Source organism: Falco rusticolus, chromosome 2 (assembly GCF_015220075.1).
Source record: "Falco rusticolus isolate bFalRus1 chromosome 2, bFalRus1.pri, whole genome shotgun sequence".
NCBI lineage: Eukaryota > Metazoa > Chordata > Aves > Falconiformes > Falconidae > Falco > Falco rusticolus.
Genome location: NC_051188.1, coordinates 64,851,247 through 64,877,241, shown reverse-complemented (window position 1 = coordinate 64,877,241; position 25,995 = coordinate 64,851,247). Strand labels below are relative to the sequence as shown.

General features: G+C 40.4%; 2 protein-coding genes across 12 annotated transcripts in view; both read left to right on the top strand.

Annotated features, from left to right (window-relative positions):
* DCUN1D2 (defective in cullin neddylation 1 domain containing 2) overlaps positions 1–12,318 on the top strand; it is a 28,038-nt gene extending 15,720 nt beyond the window's left edge. For 5 of the 8 annotated variants that reach the window (XM_037375812.1, XM_037375815.1, XM_037375814.1 and 2 more), the window contains 3 exons: positions 5,784–5,866; positions 8,249–8,345; positions 9,069–12,318. In XM_037375812.1, the coding sequence (XP_037231709.1) occupies positions 5,784–5,866; positions 8,249–8,345; positions 9,069–9,148 (260 nt within the window). In that variant the 3' untranslated portion in view covers positions 9,149–12,318. Of the gene's footprint in view, positions 1–810; positions 892–3,287; positions 3,321–5,783; positions 5,868–8,248; positions 8,346–9,068 lie in introns of those variants that run through there. The other 3 variants (XR_005102382.1, XR_005102380.1, XR_005102381.1) reach the window with 3 other exon arrangements.
* Positions 12,319–12,815: 497 nt separating this feature from the next.
* Positions 12,816–25,995, top strand: part of ADPRHL1 (ADP-ribosylhydrolase like 1) — a 38,235-nt gene continuing 25,055 nt past the window's right edge. For 2 of the 4 annotated variants that reach the window (XM_037375804.1, XM_037375807.1), the window contains exons 1-4: positions 12,816–12,913; positions 15,548–15,644; positions 16,602–17,063; positions 20,912–21,076. In XM_037375804.1, coding sequence (XP_037231701.1) covers positions 16,850–17,063; positions 20,912–21,076 — 379 coding nt within the window. In that variant the 5' untranslated portion in view covers positions 12,816–12,913; positions 15,548–15,644; positions 16,602–16,849. The other 2 variants (XM_037375806.1, XM_037375805.1) reach the window with 2 other exon arrangements.

The following is a 25,995-nucleotide window of genomic DNA, read 5'->3' as shown; positions in this document are numbered from 1 at the left end:
AAGGCCAATAGCAGCAAGAGAGTGGCATAACGGCCAATTCTAGCAATGCCTCATTGATTCCTTTACTCGTGTTTGCCTCTTACTTAGGAAGTGTATATCCAGTCAACTTTAAGTCATCTGTTGTAGTTTATCTCAATTGTACATGGAGAGATTTGCTGAGACGGAAGGATTTTGAAACTGGCTACAGTCAAGTTCATTAGGCTGCACTCAAATTGATGTTTAGATAGCTATCATCTTCTAAGCCTACCTCACATTCAGAAGCAGTTTATCTGCTTTTGTACAGTTGATACTCAAGATAATAAACATGAAAGCTTCTGCATGGAATCAGCCTGCTTCACCATGGCAGATGCTGAGATAAGCATTAATAAGCACAGTCAGACCCTGCCTGATTCCCGCTGAGCTCTTCTGATATCCACATGCTGTGCTTCACCACTCTCCCCTGTCTACCACAGGGACTTAACGCTGGTGCTGTGCATTATACATCCCCTAACGTAGAGTGCTGGGAAGGTCTTTGCTTACAGCTTTGCAGGGATGAATGGATCCAGCTCAGCTGGACCCTGAGTTTTCAGCCACTTCCTCTGTTTGTATCATACCCTTCACCTGTTTTCCCTCTTCTCTCTTTTTGTTGGGGAGCTCCTAATTGCAGATAAGGGCTATTTTGCTCTAAACTTTTGGCAATTTGGTGAAGGGGTTTTAGGCTGAACCCTGATGATATTTTCTGGTTATTTTGCTGTATAGATTTTATTTGTTTGTAGAAGAAGAAAACCTTCTGATTGGGAAAGAAACTAATTTTTGTGTCCATGTTCTTAGTAATTTGGAGGCCAAAGAAGACTCTTAAAATCATTCACAGATGAGGAAACAAGGAATCGAGTAACTCACTCAATCTTGCAAGTATTCATTTGATATTTGTTGGACAGGTAGTGTGATAGTCCAGTTGTTGAGGCAGATTGACAACAGTTTCCACTGTTGCCACATCGGCACCAATTTTGGCAGGGTGTCCAGGAATTTTATTGAAACAAAGTAACTTTATGCTTTTGTTTAAGCTTTATGTGACAGTTGCCTGGGGTCCCAGTGAGAAATCAAGAGGAGAGAGATTAAACAGTATCAACCAAATGATACTTTAGGGCAAACTGTATGACTGACTATAAAAGCAAACATCTGAAGTTCAGCATCTTACAGAAGCTATATGTATTTTTACAAGGTGGTTGAATGAAAAAATAGGTCTCTGTGTCTTGTGCCTGTCCAAATTAATTTTTTATGCATTATGAGGAACAGGAGAGTTTGTGGGCTGCTCTTTTTGTTTTCACATTTGTAGAGTAAGTTTTGGTTAAAGCACTGTGGAGAGAAAGCCTCAAACAAAGGGCTCTTGGCTCTAAAACTTTCATTTCCAAATTTTTTTTTGTCTTTTTTTTTTTTTTTTTCACTAACAAGGCTAATAAAATTAACTTTTTCCTCCTACAAGCTTTGTTACATTCTTTACTAATATGGGGGATTTTTATTTTTTTTTTTTGTAGATGTACTGTGTAAAGCTGATGCATCCTGCTATTTTGGAGTAAAAAAAAAAAAAAAGCTGCCTATGTAGTTTGAGAGAGTAGTCTCTGAATGAAACTTATTGGTGAGCACTGATGCTTATAACAAGCTGCCCAGAGTCTCTCCTAGAGATGACATATGAAGTAGCAAAGCTTTACAATATTGATGAGATGATCCCACATCAATAAAGGAAGAAAAGGCAACATTGGGACAATGAGTTAAACTCAAAAGATGCATTTAAAATAAATTACTTGTTTCCAAGCTCTAAAACATGATAGACTCTACCATCATAATGTACAGCTCCTAGTTAATATGCTATCTAGGGATTCTGAGGACAACGGTGGCTACTATTGAAGTAGTCTTATAAATAACTTCAAAGATTTCAAAATGTCATTAGGAAGCCAATGTAATGCCTTTAGTCTTTTTTGCTTTTAAATTGTATCAGTAACTTTGGTGAATTAGTTTTAATATTCTCACAGCTTCAAACATGACTGCACAAACAGCTCTTGATAGTAGGGCAGTCTGAGCGCTGGAGAGCTCTGTTTGGCAGAGGATGACAAGTGCTGCAGTCCCAGTGTACTGTTTCGACACAGCAGGTCTGAATGAACTTCATTTCATGTTCCTCATAAATCCTACTCTTCAGCCAGTTCCTTGCTATCTGTTGATTTATCTTTCTGTCTTCTCATTTCCTTGATTACTTGTGTTCAATGACTTCATTGCCCTTGTCCAAAATCATAGCAAAGGGATGAGGAACTTCATTTGATTATTTTTTTTATGATATGATTTTGTTGATTTATCTTTGATCAAGATAAACATTTGATCAAATCCTGAAAGTAGACACAGGCTGTCTAACTGATAATTTATTTTTCCTTCTGCATTAATTGTGCTAATTTGTTATCACTTCAAGTTTTCACGTCAAGCTTTATGTTTACACAAGGTAGAAGTAACTGGGGGGGGGGTTAAACAATTATATAATGAGGCTTTAATGTTTCAGAATAAATCATACTTCAAAATGCCTTACTTCTGTGAGTAGCTCACTTTGTGGAAAGCTGATTGTTTAAATAATTCAAAAATGTAAAGAACTTTTAAAACATACTAAAACATATTTACTAAAATAAACACAATTCAACAAAATGTTTTAAATCAGAACATTATTATACTAACCTTCTCCTCCTCCTTGAACTTGTTTTATTTAGATATTATATATATTTAAATTTTTTTAAATCTAGTTTTAATAATTTTGCAATGGTAATTGGTATCGCTTTTAGGTGACTCAGTTCTTAGGGTTTTACAGCATCTATAAAGCTTTCTGTAGTATGTAGCCACAACTAGACTAGATATCCAGAAAGGTGAATATCTAGGTATTGAAGCTTGCTTTCAATGTATGTAAAAACTTTGGAGTATAAAACCATTATACAGAAGGGGCTGCATGATATATAATACTCACTAGATATTGACACTGCAAATATTTTGGGGTGAAGGGAAATCTCAAACTGTTGTGTAAGTTACAGTAAATGACCTGGTATTTTTATGATGTTCTTTAAACATTAACTGCTTACAATTTTTATGTTTTGAGTGTGAACATGGATGTTTGCAGTGAAGTCTCTTGTAAACTGGTCCTTGCTTAGGTGTGAGTTTCTAGAGATTCATGCAGCTGTCTTTTCCATTTATAAAACTTAGCCTGTAATGTGGGAAACATATTTTTGGTACAAAACCAGCATTTTTGTAATGTACTTCTGGTTTTATTTTATTTGTAGTGATGCCTTCATATCTATGCAGCATTGAAACAGGTATGCCTAAGCCTGCCTAAGGAATCCATGCCTTGCAAACACATCTTCCTATGAGGATGCAGAACTTGGATGGCATAAGGCTTTTTTTGTTTGTTTTCTCTTTTTAGTGCTGCACTAATTGTAGCTGATGCATGAACACCACAGCATTCTGTTACTGATACTACTATCAGCATCCTAATGTCGAGCTGGAACTCTGTAACTAGGTTTTCCATTTAAAGCAGAAAAATTCTCTTTTCTCTCCTGTGGTGCTAAGTTTTTCAGCCTAGGTAGGGAATTATCTTCAGTATGTCAGCCATATCCCCTGAGGGTGCAGCACACCTGAAGGCCTAGTTTTCTTGAGAGCTTTAAGACTGCATAAACTGGCACTACTACCAAAAGCGATAGTCCCATCTAGTCCTTTTGTTCAAGTGTCTCCTGCGTTAGTTCGTGGGTTTCTGTGATTGCAGGGAATCAGATGGGGAAGATTTACTTTTTTTATTATTTTCTTGAGCTAATTTTAACCAAGATCAGGTGTTCTGTCAGTGTGCTTGATGGGGAGAGCAGCTCTCATGTGGACCAGTTTCGGCCACTACAGAACAGCATACTCAGCAGGGTATGATTTTGTTTTACATTATAACAAATAATTCCTGTATCTTTGTGCAGGAGAATCCATTTGCACACACATATACTGTATCCCTCAAGTATCAACTTAATTAAGATAGTACTTCACATGCATTGTGTTAAATGCAATTTTGCAATAATCAAGTTTACCCTAATATAATACTAAATTTTACACATACCCAAACGAACGAGGAAGTATGGCCTCTTCCTTCCCCTTTAATTTTATTGTGGCATCTGTAACCATCTTTGTTTCTTTACCTGTACCATCTTCCTTTTTCCAATGAATATTTCCATCAGAAGTATAAAAACTGTTCTGCTATTAAGGTGTTTTTTCTTCAGGATCATTCTCCTTAATGTTGTCACATGATAAGATTTGCAAGATTGTCTTGGAAAGGTTGAGTCTTCCTAAAGAAGCCTGAGTGAATGGGATCAAAGCTGGTCACTTCACAGTGAAGTTTAAAAACCCTTAAGATTATTAAAGTTTCTCCCTTCCCATTTCTTTTGCTTTTCATCTGGGATAACTGATCTGAGTAATCTGCATATCTAAACAGCAAGTAAACACTATTAACTATTCTCTTATTTTCTGTGAAAAGTGAGCATGGTGGCAAAGACAGGAAGGACTGAAAGAAGTTTATTAGGGCATAAAGCAAGTTCTGTACTGAAAAGCAGTTTGATTGTAGTAGAACAGGCACTGGCAGCCCTGTCTCTATAGCCAGGTATAGGCATATTGCATTTCTCTGCATCTTGCAAATCTTGCACTTTGTCTGGGCCTCAGCCCTCTATGATACAGACTCCAGGGAACTAGCTATGTTAAAATCTGGAACATCCCTTTCAGACCTGAAACTTGATTTCAGGTGACAGTGTCCTTTGGTTTGTAATGTGGTGTGTACAACTTCAAATACCTTGTTCCTTTCTTGTAGGTGTAGGTCAAGCTTCTGCCTTACCTGCTATGACAGTACTTGCTATTAAGTTTCATATTTTGTTTATACTTACTTTACACTGAAAGCACAACGTGAAATCTTTTTGTGGTTTCAGAAAGGCTGTGCTTTGTTTTGTGGTTGCACAGCAGTATGCATACATTTAGTGCCGTTACCTGTGGGACCAAGCCCAGAAGGCATTAGGTATTGTGAGTTGCTGAGGATGAAAACAGGCCTTCAAGAAAACATCCTTTTTACTCTTATGCTGCATCTAATATTGCTCCTACTTTTCCACTTGAATGTGCGGCGGTGCTGCATCCTCCTGTTGGCATGCATGAGCTGAACTCTGCTTTCACATCACTGGTCATGGTGCAGAACAAGGGCTGCTTTCTTGGACTTCTATTTTCAGTATTGGGTGTAGGTGTTGGTCTGTTGAATGATTCCAGAAGAAGAGAATTATTACTGTAAGGGGTCTGAGGAATTACCATGCCCCAGACAAGTATGTTTTTTTAATTCCCTTGTGTCCTTAAATTCCCTTTAAAGTCAAGTGTGTCTAAAATGTGATAAATTAACGGGAATTGGCACCTGCAGACTTAAACGCTTGGGTTTCTGTCAATATTGTTGTGTTTGTATTTTTTTTATTTGTAGGCAAAGTTAGTGATAACTGCTTTGTTCTGTTTCTGTAGACTGAAAGTAGCTTTAATCTTGCACTGTTGGATGGTGACAGAAAAATTTTAATCTTTATGACTGTGATGTTCAATATGCAATTTATACCATTACTGCTTGTCCTGAGTTTTTTGGGTTTAGTGAGAGTAGAAAACATTCCTTATAATTTTTGTAGTGATTTTAGAATAATGTTATTCATTTGTATCATAATGTACTGAATGTAGTATTGTTTTATTGCATATAATGTGCTGTAATGTTTACATGTTGCTTTCTCTTGCAGATCTAGAAATGGCAATTGCATATTGGAATTTAGTCTTGTCAGGAAGGTTTAAATTTCTAGATCTTTGGAATAAATTTTTGATGGTAAGTATGTACCATATTGCTTCCTGACTGTCTTAGTCTACAGTTGTCTGGCCTGTAGGCTATGTGCTTACAATAAAGAAAAAGACAGGATGTCTGAATACTTCCTTCAAACTTGTTCCTTTTTGGAAACTGATATAAAATAGTCTTAAATCAAGCCAAACTAAATCTTCTCTGTATAATTTTCTGATCAAGAAGAATGCAAAAAGATATAGTAAAGCAATAAAGCATTCTGCTTGCTTGATACTGCATCCTCCTACTTAAGAAAAGCTTCTGCATGAAAGGAAGTCATGATTGTAGATTGAACTTATGTTGTCTTTTTTCTCAAGGTAGCTGTGATGATTGTCAATCAAGTATTTTACCATGCCCTCCCTTCTGTGGTATTAATGCGTAAACTCCAGTCTTTTTTTAAATGTCAATCCTGTTATGACTGACTTAACCTGAGAGACTTCTCTTTTTAAGTGGAAGTTCTGCCTGAGTAGTTATTTTGACTCATTTTTTAGATAATAGTTGTGAGCTGATCTTGACAGTTTTCTATTACTGGTTTTAATTCTGTGGGCAGCACAGTAAAGATGCATAAATTAAACTTTAGGAATTGCAAAATACTCTTATTAAAGACCTGATTCATTCATCCATGTTTCTAAATTTGCATTTCTATGCACTTGAAAAAAAAAATCCACCTTATATAATGTTACATAATGTATAATTTACCTTTTTTTTTCCCCAATCTATCTTTTTATCTGTAATTTAGGAGAACTAGGAAGTCTTTCTGCATTTTGTCCCATAATCACCAGTGCTTAATAGGGGAAGTGTATATTTTTCACAGTGTTTTCTGAAGTTTCTTCTAAATCTTTGGACAGTATATTTATTATTCACTGAATAATGTGCCACTTTCATCAGGAGAACTTGTGACATTTCATGTTTCACACTTAACACATCCAAATTCAGATCTATAGATGTAACTGAAGAAAAAGTCTTTAACTTTTTTTCCCACTTGGCTATGTGATCAAGTTTGTTACAACATACGGTTTGGCAGATCTCTGCTTCAAGCAATAATCTAGATGATCTGGTATAAAATGTCTTACTTTGCTACAAATATTTAACCTGTATGTTTACTTCAGAAAAAATGTTTAGATTAAAAAAAATTCAACCTCAGAAGGAAGCAGGTTGGGATTCTTTAGGATGGGGTTGGGGTTTTTTTTATTGTTTGCATTTTGCTTATTTTAAGGAACCTTTTCCAGAAGGTATGTTTGCTTGTCATGTTTCTTGCAGTCAAGATACGACCTTTGCCTTGAATGAGAAGGCACGTTTGCTGTTGTGTTGGACAACATGCTCATTTTGATAGAGTTCCAGATTTTTGAAATGTGATTTATTCTTCTCAATACAAACAACAAAAAAAAAAAAACCTGCCCCACAATACAAAACCAAAACCACAAACACAAAAAAACCCAACCCTTCACTGAGCAAGTTTTTTCATGCAGTTGCAACTTTTTACTGTAAACCAGAACTAGGTGTTGAAATTTAATTCCCTATTAATCACCTGCTGTCTTCAGGTAGTATAACAGTATCAACAGATGACGGGAGATGTGAATCGCCTGACTTGATCCTATAGCTCTCAACTGCTTAGTAATTGTGCTTCCCCACACACTCTCTGTTCTTGGGAGTGTTAAATTTAAAAGCTGAGAGAACGCTGACTAGAACTGAAGTTTTATGAGTGCTGCTCAAACTGGCCGGGGTGGTAACTAGTACTTGTGAATGGGGTGATGCAGAAAGCGCATCTGAAATTAGTCAAGGAGATGGTAGTGGAGGACAGAACAGACTGGGAAAAAGGAGACTGGGCAGAAGTGGAGCAGATGCAGGTAGTGCATTGTGGTGAAGGAGAAAATAGCTAGCTGAAGAGAGGCTGAGGTGGCGTGTTCGGAAGGCAGTCTGGGAGTGAGAAGAGCATAGGTGCAACTATAACCAACAAGTTGAAAGAGAAACTGGGATAAGGAAAAAAGGACTCGGGTTGAAATGACAGAATGCTAACCCATGGCTGCACAGTTTCAGAACCTGGAATGGATGCCAGTAAGTAGAAGTATAAAGTGCATTTGGTTTATTCTTTTTCATAGTGAGTTAGGAACACACACACCCTAAAAGCAGAATGGAAGAAGTGGAAGAAATACATCTGTTAAAGACTTCTTACACTTTTTTGCCTCCTTTAGTTGCAGTTTACCTTGTAGCTTTCTTTGGAAGCTCTGAACTTTATTTAATAATTAAAAAAAAGATGTAGACAAGAAGAAAAAAATACTTAAAACATGTATTTCTGTATTCATCAATATAAAATACTGGTGTGGAATTTGAAAATAGTTTGGATTGAACAGTACCATTTTTCCTCCTTTATAGGAACATCATAAAAGATCAATTCCAAAAGATACTTGGAATCTTTTGTTAGACTTTGGAAATATGATTGCAGATGATATGTCCAACTATGATGAAGAAGGTAAGCAGTACTTGAATATCTTCAAAAATGGGTACAGTGGAATTAAAATATTGCTGTAAATGAACAACTGAGTGTGCTGCTACCTTCTGTCTTAATTTGTTTACCTTTAGAGATTTAGCTGCAAATATAGTGTCATACTTGTTGCCAAAACGGTAAAGATAAGAAGGTGAACTAGTTTGGTGTAGTGTGTAAACAGAAGTAAAGATACTATCACACCATGTTATAGCGCATGCTGTTTGAACCTGTTATGCTATCAGAGTTGCAGTGAAACTGTATTTTTTGCTACTTGCAAGGAAATACATCATTTTTCTAATGGCAGGAATGTCTATACGGGCATTTTTTTTTTATTAATCTAGAAGCAATTTACACTTTGCTACTAATCCTGCAAACCCTGTTTTGGAATGACTGTGTACAGAAATATTTCTCAAGTTATGAATGGCTCTAATAGGAATGCTATGGTTTTGCTATCAGCTGATGTTTATAAACTTGGCAGCGTGGGGGTTTTATGCTTTAAATACACTTAGAACTATAGCTGCAAGAAGAGGTTCAAATGTCTAATTTATTAGTTAGATGCTTTTTTTCATGTGTTTATAATCTCATGCAAGTTAAAGCTAGACTAGGCCAGAAATGTCAGTGAGCTTCTGCTCCTTTGTATTTAAAGACTACATCCATTTATTGCTGAAAATTATACATTAATTTCTGAATTGCTTGACTTCTTTTTAGGAGCATGGCCTGTTCTTATAGATGATTTCGTGGAATATGCACGACCAGTAGTCACAGGAGGAAAACGTAAAACTTCCTAACCCCAGACTTGTCAGTTTGGACTAAACATGCGCTCTGAACTGCATTAGGTAATGAAGATTTGTTAACTGATAACTGTGCACATTGATGCTGGTTTCGGTGGTCGTGATGAGGTTCTGCAGACAAAACTGAAATTCTTCCTTTCTGCCTAAAGAAAATGATTGCTGACTCTTGAACACTTCAAGAACAAACTCGGAAGATAGTCCAGGCTGTTTGTAGGCTATTGGCTTCAATCATTGTACTGGTTGTATCATATAGGATGTAGATTTTGCATGATTTTATACTTTGGAGAAGTTTACCTAGAGGCCGTTTTATTAAAGTTTTGACAGCACAGCATGCCATTCAGTTCATGATCCAAAGTGAACACCAGCAGTTACATAAATAAAACTGTATTATATTGTACTTATATTAAGAGCAGTATTTGTGGTATATAAATTAAATCCCTAAATAAAACTTATGCAGTATGTTGTATTTTTATAAAAGTTAGTTCCATGGATCTGTCCTAATGTAGAAATGTAACAAAACAAATAACACTTACGCTTTTTTTACTTGTTGCCAAAATTTAAAATTTGTATTTTTGGGTCCTAGATGTATAGATTGATTACATACAGCCTCTTGGTTTTTCCCAGTGAGATTAACTTCCTCATTATTTTTCTTGAAGTGCTTGGACATGTAACAGTAGCATTGCTGAGGAAGGGCTGCTGCTTTATGTGGTGTTGCAACTCTAGCTTTTTTCTATTAACCATCTTAAAGTAGTTATTAAACAACCAAAGATGCTTTTACAACTCATGTTTGATTATCATAATTCAGTTAAGTCTTCAATTATGTTTTATTTATTTTAAATAATGAACTGATGGAATATAACTTCCAGTTTTATTTGTAGCCTGAAACATACCATAAATTCTAGCTAAATGCAACATAGTTATAAATGCAATTCCTGGCACTTCTCACAGAAAATAAATGTGAATAAGCCCAAAGACTTAACTAATTGGCTTCCACTTTGGAGAAGTAGTTAGGGGTAAGGAGACTTTATGTTAATGATGATTGGCATTCATGCCTTTGGATATATGTGCATTCAATTTTATATAATTAAGGGGGGGGAAGAGTAAGTTACTGCAGTATCATTGATCTCAAGGCTAGTGGAATTGGACCGGTTTTCACCAAATCTGAATTTGTTTGGTCATTTCTTTTGCCTCTTTCACCAGCCATCGATTATAAGGTGTACAGAGGTCAGTCTCCTCTTTCTCAACAGTGTCTTCCAATACCTAAGCACAAAGAAGTTTTACCAGAAACTATTCAACATGTTTTCACACAGGGCTCTTTTAAATGCTACCTCATCAAAATGAGTTTGTCGTAGCCACTGTAAAAGTTTGTTAAAGCGAAGCGTTGCTAAAGAGTATGTACAGCTATGATCGATAAATCTTCTGTAATCAGAGCTGAATAGATGCAACAATTTTGGATAAAATAATGCATTAAGTTATATAATTTATATCTGTTTGTATCATATCAGATCATTTAAGTATTGCATGACAGCATACTGTTTTATTTTGTAGTTGTGAGGGGTATAAAAGCTTACAATAGTCTCTGGAACTCTGATACTTATAGGTTCATATAAGCAGTTAGCTTTCATTTATGTCAATGCAACCTACAAGAACAAATGTACATGCTGCGTACAGAAAGATTACCTTCATTCTTCTGCTTGAGAGAATTTCAGTTGTGCATGATGTTTAGAAAGCAGGAGTAGGACAAATCTGAACAAATTAGCAAATTTTCTGTTAATAAGAATATAGCAGGCAAGTTGCAAATGCCCCATGAGTGATTTAGTAATAGTAATCTTTTTACCCCAGGCAGTGTTTGTAAATGTTAAAACTTGCATGGCAGACACTAGATGTCAGTGTCTCTGTCTTCAGGTGCTGCTCTCTTCAGCGTAGAGTTACAGAGTAATACTAAGCCAAATTATTAGTTTCTGACTACATCTCTTTAGAAGTGCATTTGTGTACATAAGTCCACTGCCTCTACAGAAGTCAACAAGATTTTAAAACTGTATTATGCTCTTTTTAATGCATTTGATTTACCTAGTCTTCCTTCCCCAAACCAGCCATTTCTGTATCTGTCCTGTAGGCTTTTGGAGAATGTGTAACATCTCATAACATCAAGTGCATTTTATCCCGCCCAAAGCAGTGGGATGCTTGATAGTCACACAATTGCCACTTAAAATATATAGCTATAATGTAACTGACCAGAAATAGTTTAATCTGTTGGTATGTGATGTAACTGAATAGTTTCATAGCGCTAGAGCTTGTGAAACATTTGTTCATGCTGAAAACTCCTTCAAATCAACCTTCTACATTTTAAAATAAATAGAATAAAAAATGCACGTGGGTCAAGGGTTTTTTGCCTTGTTAATCTGAAGAAGGAAGGTGCTTATCAGAGTATTCAGTTTCTATATATACACACTTACTCATTTACTCTTAAGCCTCAGTCCTGTGAGGATCCTTCATGGAAGACACCTTCTGGCAGAGTAAGACTGGGCAAAATACTCTCAAGATAGAAGCTGGTCCTTATCAGCCAGCTTCCTAGGCATAGTGTGCTTTTTTTTTTTTTTTTTCCTAGATTTCCACCCAGTTGAAACCACATAGACATTTTAAATGCCCGTAAACTATATCATGGAGGAACACCTTCACATTTGAACAATCATAACAATAAATGCAAATAAACTGCTTTCAAATTATGAGTTCCTTACATATTTTAATAATTTTTTTTGTTGCTGTCCACAGTTTCACTTTACAGGGCCCTCCGACTCACTTTTTAGGTAAGCTGGTACAGTGGTAACACCTAGGCTGATCAATTTATAATCATAAATGGTACAGATGCCTTCAAGTTGCTCAGTGCATACAGTATCAATTCCTAGATATGCTGTATGTATTTTTGAACTTGGTGCCAAGTTGGTTGGTTTTACAGCCTAGAGCGTTTGAAACTGAGCCATAGGATTTGTACTTGCCAATTCTAAATTTAAATGTAATTTATCATGTATGTCATGCCAAGGAGAGCAAACCTGCAGGCATCTACTCATTCAATGCACCTGAGAGATTTGCTGCTGAGTAAGCTGTATGTGTGTAAATTTTGCGGCAATGGAAAAAGGAATAAAGGGAGTATCACATAAAGGACTGAAGTCAGCTGTGTGAGACGTCTGTATGGGTTTTGTCCACTTTCTGATTTGGAAGCCTTACAAAGGCCCATGGGTGTTGGTTTTTTTTCTTTTGTGGTTAATTTACTAGATTCTTGCATTATTATTCCATCAAGTCAGAAGAGGGCAAGGATGTAATTTGTTAATTTTTGAGTAGTTATTATAAATGTCTGTTTTGCTCTTCTGTGCCACCTTTAAGCTTTTTAGAAGCTCAGTGTTTAGCTGCAATGCTGCATCCACTACGTGTACCTAGCGACCAAACTCTGCAATTTGTGTCATTGGTTCATACTGGCAACGAGAGGTGTAATTGCAGGGAAAGTCTTGCTCAGTCCTAGGCACAGGGCACTGTAGGAGAAGCAGCACACTCAGAAGTCTGTGCAAAGACCTTCAGAGCTATGTATTTGACTTCCTTAAATATCTTCTGAAAGCTTAAATCAAAATAATGAAGTTGTCCTCTGTACTCTCCCAGCTGGCATCCCTTTCCAGTGGTTTCATCAGCCACTGGCTGCTTTGGTGTCAAGTGAGTCTGTCTGCCTTCTCCTGTAGCAGTAAAACTGCTGATGCTGATACTTGAACAATGGTAAGTTCTTTTCCTTTTAAGTGTCAGCTCCAGTAGCTTTCCTCAGCTGATACCAACCAGCATCTGGCACATCAAAAGGCCCAGCCCTTCTGAAAGGAAAAAAGTAATGTTTTACAGCCATGAGAACCTTTTTTAAAAAAGTATTCAACAGAACATGTTTTCTGACCTGTGCATTATGTACAGTATGCTGGGTTGAATTAGGTGAGGTTGACACACCTCTAAAACAGGCTTTTTTTTGTTATAAACTATGGACAGAGGGATCTGCAACTGCAGCTACCTCTTAAAACCACATGCAGAAAATTCTGTGTTTCAGACAGGAGTGTACAACATTCACCTCTGAATGAGAAAAGCCTGGGGAAGCTTAAGGGCATTCAGATGTTGGTTGAGTATAATTGTTGAGATGCTTTCTCCTGTTGGTGTGTATACTTGACAAATTCCTATGTGTTTTTTCTTGTGCCTCTTTTACAAGCAGTGAAATTAGGCAAACCCTATAGGCTTCATGTCATGACATAGACCTGTCGAGAGGGTGAAGAAGAAAGAAGTCCATGCTGTGTTTTTAAAGGCATAGTTTTCCTTTAAGGCAGTGGTGTAAAGCTGTATGGAAATGGTTCATCCCCACTATTAAAGAATTGAGTAAAACTGGTCTATTTTTTCCTGCATCTCAATGAATGTGTTCTATAATTTGTATCATTCCTAAAAGAATGTCCCCGTTGCCAGAGGGAAGCCCTTCGCTTCAGTAGTTGCAAAGGTGCAGTTCTGACAGAAGGCTGATACCTATCTGGTATCAACCCTACTTTTCCAGGATATGGCTCTGCATCCTTCGGATCGGTGAGCTTGCAATCCAGAGCATTTCTCTGCTGAGTGTCTTTGAATGGGCAAGTACAACTTGCTCACTTACTCGTGGGTGAAGTACTTGGGGTGTAGTCGTCGTCTTCTGACTTAAAACGCTGAAGGGCTTGTGCTGCCAGAGTGGTCTCAGCCCATGCTCCGTTCTCCAGATCGTTTATTCAGTAGAAGACAGCAGTGCCCTTATTGCCTGGGAGCCTTCTCCTGGGTGATGGAGATCAGCGATTTGCATCCCCTTCGTGGGAGGCAGCAGATGGAGCCACATTTGCTGAAGGCATGCTTTCATGTTCTCACGTAGGGTTTCAAATGCAGTTGGGCTGAAAGAACAGCGTGTTGCCACCAACAGGAGCGAGTCTTTTCTCTGTCCTGCCTTCCTGTTCTTTTTCTTCTGGATTCTCCCCATCTGAAAGCAGTCGTGTGTACCGAAAGGACACCAAAGCTGCGTTTATCTGATGTAACTTTCATCAAACATTTTTTTGCCAGCTCCACTTGGCTTTTTTTTCCTATTGTAAATAGGTATGATAAGCAAATGCTTATCCATCTTAATGGAGTTACTGTATTTTGGCTGTGTTTAAGCCATGCAAGTGTGGTGTTTTACAAATAATTGTCTCCTCTGCTGGGAGCAGGGGTAGGTGTCAGTGTGCCTAATGTACTGCCCAGAAAGCTCACAGTGGCTGGAAGTACCACATAAAAAGGAGATCACATGCAACTAACAAATTAAATAAAAACTAAATTCTTTGTGATGTGTTCTGTTTTGCAGTGTTGAATAATAGAATGTCTCTGAAATTTTCTCTGGGTTTTCATTATAGCCTTAGTTCTAAAGCCAAGGATTTTATTCCTAATTTGGGCTGTGTTATGAGCAGCCAAGTGTGCATGCAACAGGGCAAAGTCCACGGGAGGCAAAAGGGCAGTGCAACTGCCAGCCACATTCAGAAGGAAGAGGTAAATGGAAAACTAAGAATAGCTTTGCCCATTTTCAGGAGGGAACCTTCCACCTGATGAGGCCCTTACTAGCTCTCCGCAGCGTCTCAGCAGGTGGTTTCTCCTGTCCTTGCTTGGCAAGTTCAAATTCCCACATGCTTCCAAACCATAATGTTCTGCAGGAACAGAGAAGGGGTGGGTGCCGCAGGAGGGTGCGTGGACCACTAACGGAGACATTAACATCAGTGCTTCTGCCTGGTGTGGTTTTTGTAAGCTGCCATGGCCTTAGTTTTCCATTTGGAGTGTTCACTTAAAGACACACAGAACCTGAGGTTCTGCTGAACCTGACAGTGCAGCGGTGACGCTAAGATTGCCTCTGTGTTGCTTAAATGCCCCGGCTGTGGGAGGTGACGCCTGTTCCCATAGCCGTGCAGGGCAGAAGAGCCAGCATCCTTGCCACCTGTGGCCAGCCATCTCCGGAGGAGGCTGGCCTTGGCCCCACGGCAGAATACTTGGCCCTGCATCTTCTCTCGTCCCTACATAATGCCCCTGGTATCCTAAGGTATAATTGCCCTTTATATTTGCTTTTTCAGTGCAGAGTTGCTCCTTCCTAACAGTGAAGAGACAGTCTCAGTGTCCTCTTCCTAATATTCAGCACTTGGTTACCCAAATTCTGATCTTTAAAACAGGAGTGTACTAACAGAGGCTGCTTTCACCGCTCTGGCACCTTATTTCTTCGAATGCAGGATAGGGATGGTGATGCTTATCTGTGTTCTGAAACTCGATTAAGGTTTCTCATGAAGTACAGTGATATTTCCACACGTGTTAATAACTCTGTCATTAACTGCTTATCGCTCTGGGTGATAGGAGGATGCGTCCTTTACACCGCTGGCCTTTTCCATCCCAACAGCAATCAGTATCGCTTTCTGAAAAAGATCCAAGAAGAATAAAGACCTTTCCCCAGGTACCCTTTATCAAAATTACAGTTAAGCCGATCAAAGCTTTCTGTTTATCTGCCTAAGTTTATATCTACTTTTGTATTTCTATCTGTAAAGTAGTAGTAACTTGTGAGCCTTTAGGAAAGCATGGATGGTGACTCAGAACCACAGAGTCAGTCTCAGCAGACCCCTTGAAAGGGAGGTGTTGAGCCTACACAGGGATGTCTTTGTGGACATAATGCATTTAAAAAGCTGCAAGACCACAGAGCCCCTTCTTGCACTGCATGGCAGAAGCACAGAAAAAAATGCAATAGCAGAAAGAAGCACATAATTGCAAAAGTATCAAGTTTGAAAGGATGGTATTAATAAAGCTTGGTTCTCACTAAGTGGTATTTCTTCATACATGAACTTCCTTAGATTCACAGGATGCCATTTAAATACATCTTTCAAAATAGTTTTTCCAGAGTCCAAATGTGGGCTGCACCTGAGCTCAGCCTTAGGAAAAAGTCACTCTTTGCCAACGAGTAAGAGGCTTGGGAGTGAAGCTGGTGTTCTGCTCAGTGTTCAACCAGGGGTGCATTGGATTAGCAAAACATCCTTGTACTAGGTGGAACAGAGCAAGAAGGCTGTTGACAGAAAATCACCGTAGGGCATAATTAGAAATGGGAGAGGTCGTCTACATTTGACTAGATTTTTTACTGCCTAACGCCTCACTCTGGTGTTTACAGAGTCTGGAAACTCCTTTTATAACAGGCTTTCCTTCTGACTGGTCCCTGGAAGGGAGGCTGACTCCATCATGTCAGAAAAGAGCAGGAAAATATATTTTACAAGTTATTAAATAAGTAAGCACCCCTGTGGAGGCATCTGTTTTTCTGAGTGTAGAGTTACTTACGCGGGGTAGGGCTAAGGCTCTCCTGGCTTGCTTTACGCTGGGTTGCAGAAACAAGGCTTTTGCACTTCACTTTGTGGATCTGCTCTTGCAGTTTCATTGAACAAAGCCCCTGCAAGATCCCTGGCTTATGAAATATTTCCTCTCTGTCGGGTCCCAGACAAGGGATGGCATCTGCAGAGCCAGAAAAGGAAGTCCTTGCCTTATAGAGAGCACTCTCGGTGTGACACAATGGCTGATATAAAGTGTCGGGGGAGCTGAGCTGAAGGCAAAGGAACAAAGGAAGATCAGGATTTGGTGGTGTCTGTCTCAGACAAAAGGAAAGTGGAAAACGTCTCAGGGATGGATAAATTTAAGGCTGCGTTTGTGCTGGCTGGGGTAGGGGATGCTCTTGGTTATCGCAATTTTTCCCGAGAAAACAATGCTTTAGGTGCAAAAATCCAGCAGGAGCTGAAGGAAATTGGAGGGCTTGAGAACCTGGTGCTCTCTCCTGACAAGTGGCCAGTAAGTGACAACACGCTCATGCACATGGCTACAGCAGAGGCTGTCATCACAGGTAGGTACGATGGGACTAGCAAACGCAGTCTGGAAAGGAGCAAAATTGTCAAACTGCTGCATTTCTTAGAATAAGCCTTAGTACTGGGGAAGTTGTGAGAAAGCGTCACAAATGCTGCTTATGCGCTTGATGTTGTGCATTAGCTTGTCTCCTCCGTGAGCGTAATCCTGCAGCCATCACACAAACTGGGGAGTTTCGATTTCTTGAATGTGAAGGGGCTCTCCCTGTATTTTCCCTAGGTTTATGCAATTTGTTAAAGTTTAAAGACTAAAAACCGCATGTCCAGCACAACAAAAATAATTGCTAAGTAAATTATCTGTGCACTGGAGTATGGCAGGGAATAATATAGCCACTAGAGAGTCTTCTGTAAACGATAAGAGCTCTCCTAAGCACATTTTTAACATGTTTGTGTCCAAAACTCCAAGCTGGAGTAAAGTCACCTTAATATCTCTTTCAGGCTAAAATCACTATTTCTGTCTCCTCTTTGCTGCCCCTCGGGCAAAATGTTGCACCTGCAAGGCCAGAAAAAGAACAATTTGCTTTATAAGGAAAGCTCTGTGTCTTTAGTCTAAAAAATATTCTAACACACAATGCTTATAATGAAGTCTATCAGAATAGTGGAAGTTATTAATATGTCTCTCCTAAAATCACGATAGTTTGAGAATGTTTGTTTTTTCTTAAGGTAGGAATAGTCTTTTGTAAGATAGAGTGATATGTGTATCAACACCTTACCCATCGAACTAGAGCTTTCTGAGGTTGCCAAGATCATCATCCAAAGTACACCAGAAGACAGTGACCATTCAGCAATATTTTGCCTCTTCAGAATGAATCAATTTTTTTAATTTCTGCAAAAATACCCCTGATTTAAAAAAAAAAAACACGCGTAACGCTGGATAACTAACAGTAGCAGAAGCTCACAACGTGGCTAACTATCCTTCACGTCAATGAAACCTCCCTTGTGCTTCTGTTTCACCACTTTATCTGCCTGCTTCCAATCTGCTCTAAATTTAGTACATAGAGATCAGTTGAAGAGTGTGTTGGACACTTCATACTTGGCTATTAGCTAACCAATGGTTTAAGGGGTGGCTAATACACTAAAGATAAGGGCAAGATGTCAGCCTATCAAGAAAAAAGATGACTAACATATTTCTGAATATAGGCTATGATTAAATACGTATCATATGTTTCTTTCTTATTAAACTCTTTAAACCTATAACTTCTGGGTAATCAAGCCAGTTAGACTAACAGTGAAATAATAAATCTTATTACTTAAATATAGCAGGAGCACTATGGCTCTAAAGAAAAAATGTCTCAGCTATAATTCCCATCGGCTGTGTTTATCCTACACTCTCATTTATTTGTCCTGATCAGACAAGCTTATTTAAAAAGTGATTTTATGGGCTGGTGAGAAAGCAACAAGCTGGAGTGCAGAATTTTAGTAAGAAAACTTCTTTTCACAGTAACATTGGTGAATGGGGGAAAGAGAGTCTTTCTCTCTGCTTCCTGCCTGAAGCAGTGTCTCCTCCTGGCAAGGGGAATGCAAAAAAGCCACTGGGCTTGTTCATGGCGCAGGCTGTGTGCCACGTCACCCAGGTCAGCAGAGTGAAGCTCAGGAAGGTGAACGTGGGTCCGTGGGGCTGAAGGCAGCCACCCCTAGCCCTGGTGACCTGGAGTGGGGAGCCCTCACTGCCACGGAAGCTGCGATTCTAAAGAGTATATTGTGTGTCTGGAACATTACCAGCCAAAAAAAAAAAAGGTGGGGAGCAAGGGAAAGGAGGGTGAATAAGCAATAGGAATATTCCTGTCCCTCCTGCCCTTCTCCCCACACCTCCTGTTCACCTGCCCCCGCAGCATCCCCTGGGTGCAGGTGCGTGCCTGCAGGAACATGCGGGATGCTGGCAGGCTGGGACGGACATGTCCAAGGCTCAGGCTCACTGTGAAGTCCCATTGCCAGAGCGCTGCCCTTGGGAGAGCTCCCAGCCTGAGCCTGTGGCAGCAGCCAAGCACAAGGTGGAGGTTTGTGTTAAGGACAAAGGCAGTTCTCACCTGGGGAGGTGATTCTGGCCAGTTTTGCCAGCTGCATGGAAGATGTCCCAAGGAAGGCCATGGCCAGAAGCAGGTGGGGGCTGTGGGCACTGCTGCAGACAGAAGTGGCGCTCCCCAAATCCACCACGTGCACAGACTGAAAGGTCGATCCGACAATGAAGGATGAATGAAACTTCTGCTTCCAGCAGGAACCTGTCCCACAAGGGAGGAACAAGAACAGCATCACCAGAGCCAGGTGAATTATCCCTGCAACAAGGAAAGCCTTTTCCTCCCTGACTTAAACACAGGTTTAAAAAATGTAAGAGTTCATTTCTAAAGAACCTGCCTGATTGGCTTGACAGCTGAGACAGCAGCCTGGCTCCAGGTGCAGGAGCCATGGTGGGCTCAGGCATCCCAGAGGTGCTGGACCACAGGGACTCTGGCTCTGGGGACAAGACTTCTGCAGAAGCTGCTGGGCAGTAAATCCTACTCCTGGCTCCAATCCAGATAAACTGACACCTGATTCCTAAATCTGGAAAGGGTCAGCAGCTTGAAAGTATCTTGTTCCTTTAGGATTGTACGTGGGATGGCCAGCGTAACTGATAGGGTATTTTTTTTATGTGAAAAGAGGGGAATCTTGGTTTTACCCTGCATCTTCTTTATTTGCCTGTCTGCTTCACTGGCATTTGTGAGCAGCTCTGGATTATGGGGCTTCAGACTTTCTCTTAAATTAAACCTTGCGCGGATTTCAAGAAATCACCATCTTGATCATGCATCACAAAATGAAGATGTTTTTAGAAGAACTTCCCCTACTGTGTCATTCAATCTGTGCATCAAACCAAGTATTAAATGGAGTTTCTCTACATTTGTAGAAAAGATATAAATGGACAAATCCCGACTGCCTCCTCAGTTCCCACTGATTACACAACTGTAATAGATGCCGGTGGAAGCTTTTCCTCAGCAAGAGCTGAGGGCAGGGCTCTCCAAGCCCAACAACATGCAACAGCAGCTGAGAGAAGCAGCTATACGGAAGAAACAGCGTATGTTTAACAGGGGGAAGGTTCCTGCTTAGGCAAGACTGTAGACCTTGGTAATAGTAATCAATAAACAGATGTTGTTAGTGGACATATTCCAGAAAGAAATTTATCTGCTGGAAATACTACAGACTCTATGGATTTACTACTCTTATTAATCTTTATAAACATTTTTATGAACGCTCACAGTTCTGGTTACTGTGCTGACATAGGATACTGGGATCTCTGCATGAAAGACCTAAAAATTTTGAACAAATTAAATATAAAATATAGATTAAAAATAAGGTCAGTAATTTTCTTTTGTGTTTAATCATACATACCTCTTCAACATAATTTGATGGTAGTTTTCAAAAAATAGGTTTTCACTTTTAAATTGGATCCCCATCTGCAAATAACAGGCTGAGCTGGGTGCAGCTGGCTTCATGCACACACCCAGCGCCCACGACAGCCATGCACCCACCTTACGGTTAGACACCTCTGTAAATACTTCACACCACGGAGTCTAAATAAAGCCCCTGAGCAGCTACTGCTGACGAACAGAATGCCTTCATCTTTGGATTAAAGGAATTAAAAGTGGGTTGAGAACAGAGAGACGAGACTGTTCTCCCTCCAGCCCGCTCTCAGAGGGTGCAAAAATGTGGTGAAAGTGGCACCAGAAACACAACTCAGTGTATTGGAAGTGGAAATAGGAATGTTTCTTAAATGCATAGTGAGCTTGCTTGTTTGTCGTCAGTGCCCTCTTGCTCTTCTGCCTTCACACAGCAACCTTCTCTTCCCTCCTCCGAGCAGATTACTGGTGTTTAGAGGACCTGTACCGGGAGCTGGTAAAACGCTACGTGGACGCTATCGACAAGCTCCCGGGGAGGCGGCCAGACCCCGCTACCATCGAAGGCTGCAGGGAATTAAAACCAGACAACTACCTTCTTGCTTGGCACACACCATTCAATGAAAAGGGTACAGTACCACTTTCCATTTACAGATCCTGGCTGGAATAATGCATGCTTTCAGTGTTTGTGCCTATATGGAAATTGTTTCCTTTTTCCCCCTGACATCAAAGGCTACTACCCCTGAAACGTTTCCATGCTTGCCTGAGGATGGCAGGAGGTCTGCCAGGAATTCCTTCTGTAGGGCACTATGTCCTCTCGTAAACTAACCCTTCCCGCTTTAACATCTATTTAAAGAGACTTTGTTCTTGGCTCTGTGCCTCGGGGTCCAGATCTTTGTCCTTGAGTTTAATGGTTACACTAAGAAATATTTTCTGCCATTTTTTGTTTAAACATTTGTAGTCTTGGATCTCTTTAGTGATGGCATATCTGAAACAAAAACCAAGCCTCTAAATTGCTTTCAGCACCTATGCATTCACTGGAGGGAAAGCAGAGGCTTTTCTCCAGGTGGATGCCCTGCTAACAACTATGACTTTTGCTGATAACCCTTAATATTCCTAGCCCTGTTTCACTACCCCTGAACCTCTTTTTCTTTCTCTTTATGATCATTTCATTTTATGATAAATTGAATTTCTACTTCAAGTTAAATAACATGCATGCAATTACACGCACACAAGTACGCATATAGCCATAGAGTGCAATTAACCTTGAAAGCCCGTTGAGACACTGCATCACCAGGTGAAGCAGACCTAGACAGCCAGAAGGTGATGGCAGCTCACACAGACATTGCACTGTCAGTGTGATGCTGTACCACCACAGTACATACTGGCACCGCTCAACCGCATTGTGCATTGATGCAACATGGTGGCAAAGACCCAGTGGCACAATGCCATGGCTATTTCTGGGTCTCTGCAGTCAGTCTGACACAAAAAGCATCCTTCACTCCGCCCCCACTCCTCACAACAGCTGCTGTGAGGGAAAAGGATCCCCTCCCCATGTATTCTGCCCACCCTGCTATTAGCCAGGCAAATCTAGGAAAGTGCCTCTTCAGCCGTTGTCGTATATTTTATGACTGACCATGGGTAAAATTTGGTCAGAACAATTGTGGGAGCTGCTGCTGGCCCTGAGCAGTTCTCAACACCTCCAGCAGTGGAGCATGGCTGTTCCCTGGCCCATTGCTGTGTTGGAGCTACAACTCTTCTCTTAGCCTTCCTCCTCCCCAGCTTTCCACAACAAACTATTTGCTTTTGGGATACTCTGGACTAGAAGGATCTAAAATTAATTCCTGTTTCAAGACCTGGCAGCTAAAGCCCACCTGCTCCGTGTGCTCTGACAAATATAGTCCTGAATGTCTCAAGAAGCCTTTTTTTCACCCTGAGAGCAAAAGAAGCAGTGACCTGAGGTGACGATGTTCAGCCTACTGTGCAACTTGACACTGCTATGGGCATAATTAACTTTGAAATTGAACTTTCATTTATTTCTTCTTGAGGCAAAGACATTCCACGGGCACTGGATGCCTAACAGATGGATGATATCTTGGATGAGCTGGAACCAAAATGCTGTTTTCCTGTGGTTATTCTGTCTTACCTCACTTCTAGCAAGAATTCATGTGCCAGCCCTCATGGACCAGTGAAATCTTAGCTTAGGTAATTTTGTGTTGCCTTATACAATGCTCCTCCACTCAAGTTCTTGTGGGCGTAGTCAGCAGCATGAATTCTTAAGTCAGGCTGCCCGGCGTGTCTCTCTGCGACCTCGTGCCATGCTCATGCCACACTCATGGCAGAGGTACCTGGTTTATGTTAAAGGCTGGTGAGATTCCTGTGATGGCCAGAAGACCTGTCCAAGGCTGTCTAACACCTTCTGTTTTAAGAGTTTGTTTCCAGTTTATGATGTTGATAAGCTCAAGGCTAAAATTTTCTCCACTGTTTGCCTCCGTCTGTCAGCGGTTGTTCAAGGTTTTGATACAGATAAGTCTACCATTTCTGAGACGTGGTAAAAATGTTTTGTTCCATTGCCAAAAAATCAAATTTTTCAGAGGAGAATCACTGATGTTTGAGAGCTGGAACCAAAATCTGAGTAGGGTGGTACCCCTTGAGCCAGAGATGTGCCTTCAGAATCTGACTGAAATGACTGAAAAGTCAGTCAAACAGCAGCTTGGCTCTGCCTGCACTGTGTGTATTCCAGGCTGAGGCTGCAGCATCCAAACAGGTCCTTATCTACACCTACCGGAGCAGCTGCTGGGCTTCCTCGTGGCACTTGAGAACAGTGCCTTTTTGCTGGTGGCATTGGTAGAGGAGCATGAGGAAAGAGTATGAGTTAAATGTGGAAAGTTGGGGAACAAAAGTGAAGGATAAACCGCAGACAGGCAGGAGAAAAAGGTGCCAGGCTCTACGGTCTCATGCAGAACAGTCTGTAGTCACAAAAGACACATCCTCTTCAGGGCTTAGCAGCCACTAAGCTGATCTTTATTATTCTACAGATGTAGAGTGAAGAAAAGCACACTGAGTTATATACTGCAAGAGAATAATATAGTGCACAATTTAAAATGATGTAATAAGAAAGTGTCAACACAGCTTTTGTGACAAGAATTCACAACTCAGAATGCTATTAGAAAGCTCATGAAGTAGCCAAGAAACAGGAAGAATAAAGGAGCCATTGTGAAGATGGTCTGTTAGGATTTCCAAAAGACTCTCAACGAGGTCCCTCACCAAAGGCACTAAGTGATGAGGCACTAAGCTGGATGGTGAAAAGGTCTCCTGAGGATGGACAACTGGTTAAAAGACAGTAAATGAAGAGCAGGAGATTGCAGTCTGTCTTCTCCACGGAGAAGGAGGTACCTGTGCTGAACCTCTGTTGTTCAACGTGTCCACAAACAAACCAGAAATGCAAGTGTATAGTGGATCAGCAAAGTCAAATATAATATAATGCCAACTTGTGGAAGATGCTCACAATGATGAATAACCATGTGGCACAGTAGCAGTACCAGATGCAATGCAGATAAGTGAAAAGCCATAGGTGAGCAGGGAGGGAAATCCTAATTTTATATATGTAGTTGCAATTGCTGACTCAGTTACCACTCAGGGAAGGGATCGTGGAGCTAAAGTAGTTCATCACTTCATTGCTCCATAAGAGCCAGAAAGCAAATAGACTATCAGAAATTAATGGGAAAGGAACAGACAACAAAACACAAAACATGTTTGCACTATGGTATAAATCCATAGCTGCTGTTCCTTGATCACTGTATATAATCTGGTCCCTCCCTCCCCGCCCCCCCCCCCCCAAAGGATGTAAGAGAACTAGAAAGAGTATGAGAGAGGATGGTTGGACTAGTATCCATAAGCTGTGATGTCTGAGGTAGTACGATAGAGAGCTGTAAAGTCATAGATAATTTGGAGAACATGAATAGGGACACAGAAAACTCAGTCTCCTCCAGCACAGAAACCAGAGACTCCAAATGAAACTGGCAGATCATGAGTTCAAAGGAAGCAAAAGGAAGAACTTCTTCACACAACACCTAATTATGAAAAAATATATTTTCCAATGCTGATGAGCAGATGCTACAGTTCATGTGAGTTCAAAATAGAGCTGGGAAAATTCACCCAAAGGAAATCCTTCAAAGGTTATTAAGCAGAAAGATGGATAGCCAGCTGCCTCCTGGACCAGGGCCACAAATTGACAGCAGCTTAGTACAAGGGGGTAGCATCATCATACTTTTCTTTTGCTCTTTCTTAAGTATCCTCTCCATTAGCCACTATCACACATGGTAAGTTAGGTCAACCTTTGGTGTGATCATGCAGGACAGTCCTTATGTTCTTACACATGTGTCTCACCTGTTGCTTGGACTAGTCTTGCTGTCCTTTACTTCATTGATTCAAATGGTAGACAGGGAGACATGGAAGCTAACAGCTGCTAATCACCTGGAGCCCTGTCTAGGCTTAATGTTACTCCCTGTCATGGAATTTTTTGTTACCAAGTTTGTTTCTCTAATTCTGCAGAAGGTTTTAATATAACTTCCTAGACTGGAGGAACACAATGACGTTGCAAAGACAAGGTTCTTCAGAGCAGCAGACAGATTACAGTAGTGCATCCTCCACTTTGTATATGCTAAGAGATGTCATTTAATTAACATCTCTGTGTAGTGCAACACCCTTCCCTCTTGGATAACCAGCGTGGACTGCGTGCTTTGGAGGAACCAGGACTGCATAGTGAAAAAGACTCATCCACTGCTCTACGGCAGCAGACAGTTTAATGAACAGTTTGGTCTTGTAAGCGGGAGAAGATACATTCTCCCAGTTAAGCTGACTGGTACTCTGGAAGACTGGATTTCTTTCCTGACTCTTCCTGGTGGTTTCTGTGTGATTTGTGGGATAGGCAGACAGTTTTTTCTGCTCCTGGCTCCTTCATAATCAGGCACTACAGAGGTAGCGTATGTGACATAACAGGAGCAAACATGCCATTTGCAGAACGAGTATCCAGCCTTTTCATGAGGAGCAGTGGCCAAAGGCATTCTGGAGAGGGCCCCTTTCACTGTTATCAGGAAGGCTAGCAAGGAATGGGGAAGCAAGCTCTGAGCTTGCAGGGAATAAAATGGTATTTTGCAAACCCTTTCATGTCACATTTATCAGGTGTTCAGCCTTATTTGGAAGAGTTATTGCATGCAAATTTGCACATCAGATTTTGAGGAGGAAGGGAAGAAATGCCTTCAGCTAACCTAATTCCATCACCTAGCCAGGGTGCTCACTCAGGATAGCTGCTTTTCTGGGAGAAGAGTTCATTTCCCAAGGGAGAAATTCAGATCCTAGTCAGTCTGTATTGAACCTGGAGATGCCAATGGGTGGCTTATGTTAGTTTCACTCAGGCTTCACTTTGGCTTGAAATAAATCTTCCTGCCAGCCCCATTACCACACTCTGATCACACTCATGATCCTAGGACACCTGAGCTGGAGCTGCTTGAGACGATGCTAAACAACAAGCAGTGCTCCAAGAGAG